A 14,526-nucleotide genomic window follows, 5' to 3' on the forward strand; every position below is an offset into this window, starting at 1 on the left:
CATGTCAATTCTTCCTAAATTGATCTAATGACTCAATGCCATCCCAATCGAGGGAACTGGCAAGTTAATTCTAAACTTCAGAGGGAAACGCAAAAGACCTAGAATAGCCAAATCTTGAAAAAGAAGAACCATGTTGGAGAACTCACACTACCTTGTTTAAAGACTTACTCTAATTCTCATATTTAAGACAGAGTGTAGTTATCATAAAAATAAGAAAAAGGAAGCAGGCTGCAGGGGCTTTCAGAGAGAAAGAAGGCAAAAAGCTTGGGTTTTCCTGTTTGTATTTTCATTCTCTGGAACCAGAACAGACTCTATGAAGCTTAAGGGAGAGCAAATTAACACCTGAAGACATCTTTGGAAAACAGTACCTGGAAGACTTTAATTACAAATGTATTCAACAGAAGGGAGAAAAAAACAACAGTTTTCAATTTTATTAAAGTTAACAAGTTTTGAGTTTTCTACCTAGGAAAAGACTGGTCAACTTCAGCTGCTTCATAGAAAAATTAGCATCCAAAAGAACAAACATAAATCCATAGTTGCCTTTGTGACTTAAAGGAAAAAAAATAACTATTTTAAAAGTTACCAAAACTCCAACCATATCTGAGAGCATTATAAATTTCAAACAGTAGATTTACCACACATATTACATTATCAAATTCTAACATAGCAAAACATAACCACATAATTTGGCTACATCTAATTATTTCAGAAAAGTTAAAAAAAAAGTAACAAAGTTATGACTATAAAATTTTTGTAGTTTTTTTTTTGCAAAGTAAAAAAACCTTAAATCTTTAATAAAGGAAAACAAAACAATCCTTAAATTTCTTATAAATAGCTCTCAAGACATATATTACCCATCTGCTACAAGCTTTCTTTACCTGAGAGATTTCCCAGGATCCTTCACCACAAAGGATTACCTTAAAGAATTCTTCTTAAAAAAAAAAAAATTCTTCCAACATTTTACTCACATAAATATGATTAAACACCTATAGAAGTGGATGTGGACAAATGCATTCTTAATCCACCCTTCCCCAAGTAAGTTTTTGCTGAAAGGATTTTGCTTTTAAAAAAAGAACACCTCTTTGGTAAAAGCCAAATATTTCCTCCTTTCAAAATGAACGCCTCTGCAAATGATTTACTGAGGAAGGGGGAAAAAAGAAAAAAAAAAAAAAAGAGCGAGAGGTCTTTAGAATGGCTAGCATCAATTCAAAAGATCTGTGTCCTGCGAAGCAGCTCCAACATTAGAGAACGCATTTCTGCCTAAAATGCAAAACTGGATTAAAATGTCTGAGGCTTTACAAATATATTAAAGATGGCAGGAAACACAGTTAAGAACGAGGCCAAAGGGATTTAGTAAATTAAGGAGAATACCTTATAGAGAATACCATGAATCCAGGGGCATTGGCACTGTACCTGATTAAGGAGGGCCCAGCGTGCTCTCTGGACATGTGGGGTCTTGGCCCAAGGTCACAACCTTCTTAGTTATAACTAAAACCGCCTTTCACTTCCAAGAGGGGTAGGACAGGAATACATACCAAGATGAGATGCTCTTTAGAAAGGCAGTCAAAGGAGAAAAAGGCCTAGGCAGCTTAAATGCACACAGGCTCTGGAATTCCCTTTTGCAGGGTAACAGGAAGCACCAATGGTGGCCAAAATTAAATAAGCACATAATCTTAAAAAGGCAGAAGGTGACAATTTTGGGGGAATTAGCACTGCACAGAGGTCATCCATAATGAAGGCACTGCTGAGCAACTGGAAATAAACAATGGGGTGTGGGAGCCCCTCTGTTGGCCATTCTGATGGGCACCAGAACCCCAAATCTCCAGTAACCCCACCCTCCATCAGTCCACAGGCACATGGCCCATCTACTCTACAAAGGAGCTCCAAAGACCTCTGGAACAATTCTTTCAAGCCATTTCCCAAGAAACTGTGAGAACAAAAACAAAACCAACTAACCAGTATTAAAAAATTCAACCCAGTAAGGACAAAGTAGGGTTTCCAAAAGCCTTTGACAAAAAAGTCTCTGGTCTTCAGTCAGGTGACACATCTAGACATACACTGCAACACTCCCAGAAGAATCCCTTCCCCTACTTAAGTGTCTGTACTCGTGAAAATGAGAGGGGAAAAAATTTCCACATCGGATGAACAGCACAGAGGAAGCACACACAGTTTTAAAATATCTTCGGCTTTCATCACTAAAGGAGTCTGACCAGCAGCTTCTGGGAATGCACTTTTTAAATCATGTATAAAAAGTTGTAGGAAGCAGAAGTCTATTATTTTAAAAAGATTATCAGTGAATTTATCAAATGGACATCATCCTTAAGAGCAACTCAGAGCAATTGGCACAATGTTTCCAGTTTCTTAAAACACAATAGCACAAAAATGCAGGTTTTTTAAACCCATGAATGTTGACTTATCACCTGAGTATTGTTTATTACAATTAATAATCATTAAAGTCAACTTCTTATTTATATGCCCTCTGTCCTCACAGAACACCTACATCTCTTGATCATTCAGATAAACTTGCTTAAATTTTCAGTTGAGAATAAAAATCAGTGACTGTAACTCTCCTTCTTGTGTCAGACCAACCTTCAGAAAGCAACATTATTAGGCACCAACCAAGTCTTAAGCAGCTGGAAAATGGGGGTTGGCTGTAGGAGAATTTGGGCGGCTAAGGAAGGAAGCTCCGAGGGCCTGGCCACTGGCAATGTCCTTTCCTCTGTGTCTCCCTGAGCTTCCTTCTGCACAGGAAGGGCCCAACGAAGGCCCGCTAAAGAACACAGGGCCTGGTCAGCTTGACCTTGACCTGCCAGAAGGGCCAGTTCTAAAGTCACACGGCTGGATGCCAGACCCCACTAGACCCCAGCAGGGAGAAGACACAACGAAACCTGTCACTGATGGCACCCCGGCTTACCCAGAGCCCGTGTCACTGCACCAGCCACTGTGGTGGCCTCTGCCAGGACGCTGCGACACACACAACCCCACTCCCTCCACCTGTCCGACCCACAGAGCTCACGCTCCCACTGGCTTAACCTCGGGCTACACATGGCGGCCATTCACTTTGTGCCTACAGAAGATCTCTGGACCACCGAGCCCAAAGAGCTCCTGGTCTGAAAAAAACTTGATAAAGTTTACAAAACAAGGCTCTCACACACACACAGTGAGCGAACCTCCAACACTGTAAATAAGTTCCTGGAGGAATTCATCCATTGTTTGACCCCCGCCCCCCAATTTTCTTGAAAGGAGGGCAAAGCAGTGAGTGGAAATGAAGAACTGGACTAATTTCCCAGGCCAGCATTTGGCACACTGGAGGCCAGCTTAGGTGGGACCCAATGCATACAGCAGGGCACAGAAAGTACAGGCCAAATCTCTTCATCCTCAGACCCTCTCTGCCCGGGTGCTGAGAGGATTCTTTCCATCCTGCATGAAATACTAAGAGGAGGGCACCCACCGTCCTCCATCAGGGTCTCTGATGGACTTTTCACTGCGTAAACTCTCCCCTGGCTGACAGCATCAGCACTGAAAATGGACGTCTTCTTGGGCAGCTGCCTAGAGTCAAAGCTTTCTTCAGTATCACCTTAAAAGTATGTATTTTGGAAATTTCTGCGGCTTTTGCTTATGGCTTAGTTAAATACCTCCCCACCCACCTTTTCTTCTAAGTACATTTGGTCACTTCTACAACTTGTATAACTGGAGGCCTTACCTGGTCAGCCCTGTTTGAGGTGTTGCCTGTGATCCCCACCTCAGCAAATCCACCCCCAAAATCATAATGGACATTAACGGTGTGGTCACATTACAGAGCTGGAAAACAAAAGCCCTTTTGCTTTTACAATTTCAAAGGCCTCAAGTGGAAGAGAAACTGGCTGACTTTAGTAATGGAAAGAGGGGTGCAGCAGGCTTCAGTCAAGAAGCAACTTCCCAGGTAAGGTCCTAAAGTATCATGACTATCAATCCACAAACAAGAAAGAACCATAGCAAAGAAAACAACACAAATATTGTTCTCTAATCATGTGAATAACACCACGAGTAAGAGTCATATTATTGCAGTAACTCAGATCAGGTAGTGATAATCTGGTGGGGGATCACATGGGTGGTGATGGCAAATTGTGCTTTTTCACATTATAACAAAGATGTTGAACCCAGAAAGGATGAGGGGAGCTCTGGGAAGGGCAAGGACAGAGGGAAGTCTGTGATTCCCAGCATCACAACTTCAAAGGGAAACGTTTGAGGGCTGGGAGGAAACAGCACAAGGGTGGAGTTAAAAGCAGATGCTTCCTCTTGTAGCCAATAAATACCAGGGAACCACGAGCAGGGGTCCCGCAGGCCGAGGTGTGGGAGAGGGGTCTGCGTTCTGTCAGGAGCTCAGGGCTCCAGATTCTGTCATGTCTTTCTATTTCAAGGATAGGAATAATAGGCCACACAAGGTAAGCTTTTCTCCCTGTGATAAAATGTCATGCCCCAAACTCTGTTTTGGTAAAAACATGCAGAAGGAAAATACTAGCCTAACTACTATCCCAGTTTTTAGGGGTAAGACACATACAAAATATATCACTCAGGATCAACTCGGGTGAAAATTTCAATTTTGGGGGGACAAACTGGTAGCTTCTTTTCGAATTTCAGAATTAAAAAAGCTAAGCAGGTGATTTTTTTTTCCCCCCTGTAAGTTTTTTTTAGACCCACTCAAGCCAGCCAGGGGAATGCCAGCTTGTCACAAAGTACCAGTCACTGCTCAGACTCCTGGTACATTTGTTCAAAGGACGTCACTTCCAGCCTGCAGAACCAAGGAGATCGCTCACATCCTCACACGGAGAAGTGCGGAGAGGGTCGACAGAGGGGAGCGACCAGCGTACCCAGGTATAACAGCACACATATCCAGCAGGAAGCCATCTTGACCCAGAAGATGGACCAGCTCCCGCTGAAGAAGGTTTCAATGTTGGCACTTTCATAGCTGTGGAAACAAGAGACCCAGTTGTGATCAGGGCAGGGAGAGAACAGGTGGTGAGAAGGTCTCTTCCACCAAGTCTGTCTCTCCCTGCTTCCACCACCTCCAGCCTTTCTTTTTTCCCTAGCAACTCAATTCAGGTGTAATTCACACCCACTTAAAGTACACGATTTTTATTACATTCATAGACTTGTGTAACCATCACCACAATCAATCTTAGAACATTCTCACCCCCCCAGAAAGAAACCCTGCACCCTTCAGCTGCCCTCTCATTTCCCTCCTCCTCCCAGCCCCTGCCACGCATTTATCCACTTTCTGTCTGTATGGCTTTGCCTATTCTGGACATGTCACCGTGCATGGAATCATGTGGCCTCTTGTGACTGGCTTTTTTCACTCAGCATACCGTTTTCAGGGTGTATCTATGTTGTAGTATCTAACAGTACTTTATTCCTTTCTGTTGCTGAGGAATATTCCATTGTGTGGATATAGCACCTTTTGTTTATCCATTTGTCAGCTGATGGACATTTGGTTGTTTCCACTTTTCGGCTATTATGAATGATGCTATTACGAACATTCGTGTACAAGTTTTTACGTGGACATATGTGGGTTTTTTTTCTCTTGGTTATATAATTAGGAGTGGAATTGCTGCATCATATAATAACTCTGTGTTCAACATTTTTGAGGAACTATTTTCCAAAGTGGCTGCACCATTTTACCTACCAGGAGTGAGAGGGGGTTCCAGTTTCTCCACATCCTTGACATCTGTTATTTTCTGCCTCCATCCTTTCTTAAACTTCCGAAGCCAAAATTTTCCAGGAATTCTCCAGGTATCACTGGGAAGCATTAGAGGCTCTAACACCCTCTTCTCCCTCAGGATGTTGGGGAAGAATCTCCTCAGGGAAGACTTCCCCATCACTCTATTTGAAACTGCTGCCCCCAGCATCCCCGACCCCACTGGTACTCCTCCTTCCTCTTCTTCACTTTTCTCCCCAGTAGTCAGCACTGTCTGACACGCTGTATTTGATGTGGATCACCGTCCATCTCCCCTATTAGAATATAGTCCCTGCCACCCACAGCAGTGTGGCATGAAGGAGCCATTCACATGTTTGTTGTACAGTGAGTCTTAATGTCTATCCAAAGTCATTCTAATGTCTATCTTAGGTATATCCTCAGGCACAACAAATTATGATGCAACAGAAACTTTGGATCGGTCAAAGAAATCTCCAAAAGGAATCAAAAAGAATCTCCATGTAGTGACAGGGAAAGTCGGGCCCATCATGTATTGTCCATCACGTAAGTTAAAAAACAACCCTCAAAGGGGAAAATATGTGTAATCACATTTATGTTTTAAAAATTATATAGGCTTATAAATGCACAGAAAAGGAACGAAAGGATACATACCATATAGTTAGCAGTGGTTATGGGGTGGGGGGGGTCCATTGTTACTTTTCACACTTCCACCTTAATTTTTTTTTTTTTTTTGGCCGTGCCACGCTGGCTAACCTGCGCCCCCTGCTGTGGAAGCGGGGAGTCTTAACTACTGGACCACCAGGGAAGTCCATATGTTAGTTTTTTTTTAACAAGATGTTTCAAACTTTTGTAATGAAAGTGTAAAAAAGAAAAAAAAAAGACAAAGTACAAAGTAGAAAAAAAAGAGTATCTTCCCTTTCTTAAAGGCACAATTCCATGTTCTTCCTCCTTACTGTTACTATGCTCTCAAGACTGCCCACGTGCCATTAACCTCCCATTTTCTTAAAGCTGCAGTAAGTATCACCAATTGCCAGGCTTAGAAGCACTCCAACAGAGGGACTTCCCTGGTGGTCCAGTGGTTAAGACTCCACGCTCCCAATGCAGGGGGCCCGGGTTTGATCCCTGGTCAGGGAACAAGATCCCGTGTGCCGCAACTGAAAGATCCCGCAACTAAGACCTGGCGCAGCCAAATGAGTAAATAAATATTTTTTAAAAAAGCATGCTGACAGACTGTCAGGAACGCGGACTGTTTCTGTGAAGATGAGTACAGCAGCACTTGGAGAAGAAGTTAGCTGACTCCAAGAGATCTGATCTTCAGGCCGTAAAGAATAGGATGTTTTTAAAAAGACTTTTTTTTTTTAACAACTTCTAAAACATCTAAGACAATGGGGCCACTCACTTGAACCAGTTGGTGACGGTCATCATCACATAGAGGGAAGCCAAGAAGAATACGAAGTGGAAATAGGCATAGCTGTAGACAGTGCTTCTCTTCTCATCATAAATGACCCTCGGGCCCTCTTTCACATTCTGCTGCTCTTCTGTGTCTGTGAACCACAAAGCGAGCACAAGCCCAGTGAGTGAACACACGCATGTTTACCATTTTCGCAAAGCCACACTCGCTAATTTCCATCCCAGGGGCTGTTGAGTAGAAAAGCCGTCACAAATCATTTGTACCCTCAGGCAATTTCATCTATGCCATAAGCCCCAAACGCCCACCTCACCCCAGAACCTTCTAAAACAGGATGAGTTACCTAATGTCGGTCACTTTATTTTAACAGAAGAGGGCCCTTAAACACACAAAACGTATTATAAGCTCAGAAGAAAATGAGAGAGCAGAGCAAGAGTTCTCAAGCCCCTGGGATGCTCTAATTCAAGAAGAAAAGTAAGCTGAACGAAAGAAATTTTCCAAATTATCATTCCTTTAAAAAATGCACCTCCTGCTCCTTGAAATCTCACTGGGTAATGTAACTTATATAAATATGACCCAAAATATAGACTGTTCTTCGCCTGCCAGAATATCAACACAAACAAATCCCAGCAACCCTTTGGGAAGAATGTGTAAAGTATAACACATAAGAAAACAACCAGCTCTGGAATAAAAATGTCCTCTTACCACTCAAGTTATTTGTGCCTGAATCCCAAATGCCTACAGACTAGAGCTACAGGTCTGCAGGGCCACACGGAGCACAGAAGGAAAGCTGTCTACTTACCCTCTCCACCAGAGCCGAAGCAAAAACAACACCGGGCTACCTGCGAGGGCAAAACCAACAAAGTCAGGCGGCTTGCTTTCTGCTTTTCTATCTCCACATTGGTTAAGAACTAAAGGCCACCTATGTGCCAAACCTTCTCCATCTGAACTATATCCCAAGCCCTGAACTGCACGCTTCATTCCTTCGAAAGGTTCTGACTACCTGTTTGTTCTTCCAAGACGCTCTGGGGGCTAGTGACAGGAAATAAGGACATGGAGGTGAGCCACCCAGATCCCCTTCCAAGGTGCTCCCTTAGTGCTTGCTCAGCTACTGTGAGGCTCTAGAAGGCAGCTCCAGGCTTTGCCCCAGCTGTGGGTTACCCCACCCTTGAGGGAGCCTATCCTGGCAACCCATACAGAATGACCGCTCACGGCAGGGCTGTAAAGGCGCAGCCACTGACCCCTGGGGGACAGCTCTGATGGGTCGGGTATCTGCTCCGAGTGCCCGGGGGGTGAGCAGTGGCTCTGTCCAGCCTGCAGTGCCCTTCGACTTCACCCTCTGCCCCATGCTGCCCCCTTCCCTCCTTCCACACGTGTTGATCCCTAATAAACATCCTGCACATCAGGCTCTGCCTCGGTGGCTGCTTCTGGAAAACTCAACCTGGAACACAAAGTGAATGAGACAAGGTCGCCACACTCATGGAGCTCACTCCCGGTGCTTTGCTCTACTTGCTACTTGATGAAATCCTCTTCAGCGCCTGGGGCTGGGATCATTATCCTGTTTACACGTGAGGAAACTGGGGTCAGGCAGGCTGAATAACTGGCCTGAAGTCACAAAACTAGGTTAGTGACAGAGCTGGGAGAGGAATGCAGTGAACCCCAATAGGCAGCATGTGGTATCTAGGAGATGGTGGGGCTGACAGACTCAGAAAGGGTAAAACTAAGGGATCTGGGGCCAGGAGGCCTACCCACATTTCCTATTAAAATCGGGCTCTGAGCTGGCTGCCTCATGGGGGCAGGGGTGCTGGGGACAGCGATGGATGGGATGCTTTCCTTTAACAGTCCTTGGTTCCTTCCAAATGTCATGCCATGTTTCTGACCTACTCAAAACAATAAACAATTTTTTTAAAAAATCAGATTACGAAAAATTACTACATGATTCCAGAAGTACTCTGGTAAACAGAATAAGAAATGCTACACATGCCAAGACAGTCTGGGAAGTGCTGGGTCCTCAGCACCTTCTGGCTAACAGTTTCACGACGAAGAACAGAGAACCAGGGTCAAGGATGTGGGAGCTTGAGCCTTCGTCCCATTTATACATCTCAAAGCCAAGCCCTTTTTCCTTCGTGCATCAAGGAAACTTGTCATAGAGGGATTGGTCTTGACAGAATCTTGGATCAAGTGACACAGTCTAAGATTCACTAATTCATTCAATGGGGCCAAGACATGGTATGCTGGGGTCCCAGTTCTTTTGAAGCTTAAGTTACAACAAGAAATGAGTAACTCTCTCTTTCAAAGGTATATCCTGTGAAATGTGAGGCAAGGAGTTAGCAAACCAACTTCCATCCTGTGTGCTCTCCAGTTCAGAGGGAAACGCTGGGGCTCTTTCCTTGGAATGAGAAGAAAAACATCCTCTCTTAAATCTAATTCGGAGACTTGCTGTTCTTTGCACTTTAGCTCTGTACACAATGGGGATATTGAAGCCAGAGCGGTCCAACCTCAGCAGGGGGTGACCCAGTCAGTGGTGTGAATGACCACTTGCCTTCTAGAGGCCATTCTCTTCTGGGAGAATAGGCAGTAACCCATTCAAACTCAGCACAGTTTTCTCCTTCTTCAAGTGACAGAAAGAGCTGTTGAATGATACTGGCAGACTGACAACCCCTCATAATGATCCACTATCTCCAGATCAGGTGCAGGGAGGACCATCCCCAGAGACCCACTGCAGAACAAAGTGCCCATATCTGGACAGACACCAGGGCCCTTCCTCCACGCAGCCAGGGCTCGGACGCCAGGCAGGATCAGGAGCAGGGCCCGCAGAGAGCAGCTGAATCTCGGGCAGTGGTGGTTAGAACACAGCACAGACTCTGGAACCAGAGGGCATGGTTTACACACTGGCAAATCAAAAGTTTCAAGGACTTAACTTTTCTGTTTTTCCCCCTTCTATGAAATGGAGATAAAACCCTCCTTGGGTTTCTCTGAAGATTAAATGAAGTCACAGATGTAGCACTTAGAACACAGCTAGTCTTAGCCATCATCGGAACCTCCTGTTCGTTCCATTCTTGGGGTCAGGGCTGAGTCCATGCCTGGCTGCCTCCATCTGCTTAGACCTTTTGTGACCTTGGTGGATGTTCCACTGAGGGCCCCAGAAAAAAGACTTTTGCACAAGAAAGAAAATGACATTCTGCTGACCGACAGGCACCCGCTGACCAGCCTGGTTCTTCGGACGCCGACTGTTCACCATTCTTTGCCCCATGAGATGCCCACCTGCTGGAGCTGCTGCAGTTAACAAGCTCACGTACAGACAGTGCCCAGCAGGGCGGCACAGAGCACAGGCGCGTCCCTCCCCTGCTCCTTCCCACAGCTACCGTATGACCTCATGGCCGTGCCGTGTACGGAGAGCACAGACAGGTAAAGACGAGGGGAATGGGCTAGAAGTTAAGACAACCCACACACATTCTGTTACAACAGAGGAAACGAGCAAAGAGCAGCCCAACGAGCTACCCAGGCCTCTGGTGGGAGTGGGGCGGCCGAATGCCACACCAGAGGCCACATTTGTTGGAGGAAAATCAAGGATTTATTTTAATCCTGTAGTATATTCAGGACATTTCTTTTCCTGTACGAAAATTGTATTTCTTCCTGAGGAGAAACATGGGATCACGGAACGTAGACCACTAAAGATGCAAATAAACACATAAAAAGCCTTCTGAAAAATGGGCCTTCTGAGATGAAGCAGGGCAAGAAAAGGAAATGAACTTACTTCCAGTTCAGGAGCTGCGTACCGCCCCTGCAGAGCATCGGAACTTGATCTGGTCGTCGATGTCAAACTAAGAGATAAACAAAAAGGTCAGCAAAGCCTATTAACGTGTTACATCACATAGAAGGAGGGCAGAGCCTCCTGGCCGAGGCTCCAGTGAGAGGCTCACTCTAACCTACAGTTCTGCTTAAATAAAAGTTGTCTATTTTAACATCCCACTTTATTCCAAAATTGCCTGACCTGTTCGATGGCTGTTTTTTTTCCCATATTGCATGAGATCATTTTATGCAAAGAGAAGTTTATAGGTTAAAAAAAATAAAAGTCATTTCTTGGTCCTATTATCCTGGTTTTCACTATTGGTTTCTGCTTCTCCTCCCTCAAATGCCAAAATAATTTTCAGATTTCACTTTTATCTTTCCCCTCCCTTTGACTAGTCTCACTTAGAAGGGATCAAAAGCAATGAAAGAAGCCAGAAATGGCAACAAAACGCAAAGGCATGAAAAGCAAAGGTCATCACTATTTTCCGTGATAATCAGCCTTTGGCAGAACAAGGTTTTCTGTTTGGGAAATTCAGCACAGAGTAGTTATCAGTGTGATTAAAAAAAATTCTTCCTGCCACTCTCCCCATGCCTAGAGAGGTAAAATGTTATAAAATCTGGCTTACAGGGGTAAAAAAAAAAAAGGTACTTATTTTTCCTGGGGGGAAAAAAGGACCATTTTAAGCAAACAGAAAAATATTCAATATATATGAATAATCTTTACAGATTGATTTAGCAAATATTTACCGAAGGTGTGCCATGTGCCAGGCCCTGTTCTAAGCACTGGGCACTCAGTGAAACACACGACAATCCCTGCCCTCCTGCAGCAAATGCGCTAGCCTGGGGGCGGTGGGGCTAGTGGAGAGGCAGGAATTAGCAGACTCATTTCAACCAAATAAACTGCAAGAGGCAACACTGCCTTCTCTGCTCATTCTCATCCTCTTTCCCAAGGAGAGAAGAGATCAATGAGATGCAAATAAACAATAAAAAGCTCTCCTCATAAAAAGGTCCTCTGGGATCCAAGAGCATTGCTTCTTTTGTGGTCCACTCAAGTCCAATAGCATCACTTTCACTTCTGCTTTGAACAGATGGATGTTAATGGAGGCCCACTCCACTCCCACTTCCTGACTTTGAGCCTGGTCTGAGGAATGATAGAAACAATTCCCAATGGCTGTGCACCCAAGAAACACATACACCTTGCTCCTGCACTCAACGGCGTGCTCCATTTTGTGCATATGAATTAGGATTTAACACAGTGTATCGTTTCCATGGAGGAAAATGTAACTTAACTTTAGGAAGAGATCAATATCTGGAATTTTCATCTGAAAGATGATACTTATTCTTTAAAAAAGTTCAAATAAATATTCCATTTCATAAATTCTTGGGAATAAAATGGTTTCAGAAAAGCAAAGCTTTTGATCCTGGCACCTCTGCCACTTTGCTTCCATCATCAGAGAGCACTTTAAAAGGGGAAGCTTTTGTTCTTCTAAAAATACCTATAATCAGTTCATCATTAGTGACATGTGACTTCTACAAGTAGATGTTACCGTAAAATAAGGTCTTTATTCAGTCATGGCCTTTACCCACAGAACACTCTTCTTAAATTAAAATTACTGAGAAAATACCGTTTTTACAAACTCTTTAAAAGCCTAGGAAATTCTTATTGTCTGCACTCTGGCTATTACTAAGACCCATCTGGTCGGCACAAGACAACAATTCCCGGATTATCCATAGCCTCTTCCCTTCCAGGGCTAAGGCCTGAGTGACTTTAACCCAGTACTTCCTGTGGAGGTGGGAGGAGCCTGACAGCATTTGGTTGGGACAATGCTTCAGTGGACAGAGAAGGTCTAATCACCTTATTTGTTTACTATCTCGAGCCCTCACTCACCAAAAGCCAGTGGCATCTTGCAGTTGTTGTGACAACCAAAAAAGAAAAACGCCTCCCTGCTACCCCCAACCCCTCCCAACCTCTGTCATGCCCAGAATCTCTTCCATATTGTAAGAATGATCTGCAATGCAGGTGCCCCTCCACATCTGCTTCAGTGGTTCTGGAACTGGCCAAACTCCACTAGGTCACAGAAAATCTCTAGACAACATGTCCAGACTTTCCTATCGGAGACCGCAGATTCTGCCCCCGACAAACTTACAGGGCCCTTGAGAGATCCCGTGACTGTTCTCAGACTTGGTATAATCAAGTTCAATTATGTTCCCAGTGGAAACCAGAGTTGGTGGAAAGGGGTCTTCAACATGTTCCTGATGCAGAGACATGAAGATTTCTAGCTGGCAGGTTAGGGAGTAACAGGATTCCCAAAAGGTACTCCTCCCCACTTCTTAAATAAAAGCAGTAGGTCCAGAACTCACCAAAAGAAGAGATAACCCTCCTTGACTTGCCAACTTTTCTCCACTTAAACCAATCTCTCCAGTGCCATCTTACCAATCTTGCACCTATTTCCATATGGTCTGCTATAGTGCTGTGAAATGTCCCATTTGGAACTAGCAAGTTGTTTGACCTTTATTAAAGAGTCAGTTTTTCCAATTTTGTACTCAAATTCCTAAGACAGCTGAAAAAATAGTTATTTTTTTCACTTAAGCATAGCTAAAACTGAAATAGCCGGGGAACATTCTACAGCACAAATGCCTCCTAATAATGCAATTATGCAAGTCATCCAGCTGATTGTTCCACCTAAGTGAAGGACCTTACTCCAAGTCTTCCCAGGGGGGAAAAAAATGACGATGAACCTGTCTCTCCCAATACGCCAGCAAAGGAGATGTAAGGAAAGGTTTCCTGAACTGGGGGAGAAATATAGGCGCAGTCTCCACATCTCAATTTTCCTTATGTGTACAACGAGGGAATTGAACTTTTCTTTTTTTGGGGGGGGGTGGCGCGCACAGCTTGTGGGATCTTAGCTTCCCGACCAGGATGAAACCCGGGCCCTCGGCAATGAAAGGACAGAGTCCTAACCACTGGACCGCCAGAGAATTCCCAAGAGGGAACTGAACTTGATCGACTCCATGATCCTGTCTCATCTGACAGTTTGTGAACTTGAAGCCAACAGAATAACAATTTCAATCAATATCTAGAGACCAAGGAGGGACTTAAGGAATAGCTGGGGGAGGCCAGGTCCTACGACAGCAAGGATCCAGGCCTAAGGGGGTACAGGGGCATCCGCTCATAGAAAGAGCCATTGGGGGACTCCTGACGGGGTCTGGGCTGTGACATTTCTTTACAGCATAATGCCTGGGTACAGTAGAAGAGGCTTTGGGAGAAAGGGCAGCCTCAGTTGGAAAGCTGGGGAGTGGGTTTTGGCTGAGCCCTTCTTCCAAGCTAAGACAGCCAAGAGTAAAACATCCTGACAGTGAGTGCCCAGAAGCAGGACTTGGGACAGAGAGCCAGAAACTGAGACTGGAGGTCATCATAAGAGCCTCCTAAAGAAGTGTTTGAGAGAGAGAGAGAGTGTGTCGGGGGTGAGGAGACTCCAGTTGGGTGAGAACATAGCACAGTGAGCCTCTAAGATCTTACCAAAAAAAGTGAACCCCAATCCCAAGCAACCCTGGACTTCCATTGAAAATAGGTGATTTCTTCTCCCTTCAATGCACACACCACCCAATCTTCTGGCTTCCTACAGATTCTATG

At 44.5% G+C, this 14,526-nt stretch overlaps 1 protein-coding gene across 3 annotated transcripts in view; it reads right to left on the reverse strand.

The window, feature by feature from the left end:
• Positions 1-411: 411 nt before the first annotated feature.
• The window catches only part of SERINC5 (serine incorporator 5), a 192,749-nt gene continuing 178,634 nt past the window's right edge, over positions 412-14,526 (reverse strand). For all 3 annotated transcript variants that reach the window (XM_061189400.1, XM_061189401.1, XM_061189399.1), the window contains 4 exons: positions 10,858-10,924; positions 7,903-7,942; positions 7,092-7,236; positions 412-4,948 (listed from right to left, as the gene is read on the reverse strand). In XM_061189400.1, the coding sequence (XP_061045383.1) occupies positions 4,801-4,948; positions 7,092-7,236; positions 7,903-7,942; positions 10,858-10,924 (400 nt within the window). In that variant the 3' untranslated portion in view covers positions 412-4,800. The remainder of the gene's footprint in view (positions 4,949-7,091; positions 7,237-7,902; positions 7,943-10,857; positions 10,925-14,526) is intronic.

This window comes from Eubalaena glacialis, chromosome 4 (genome assembly GCF_028564815.1).
Source record: "Eubalaena glacialis isolate mEubGla1 chromosome 4, mEubGla1.1.hap2.+ XY, whole genome shotgun sequence".
In the NCBI taxonomy this organism is placed as follows: Eukaryota; Metazoa; Chordata; class Mammalia; order Artiodactyla; family Balaenidae; genus Eubalaena; species Eubalaena glacialis.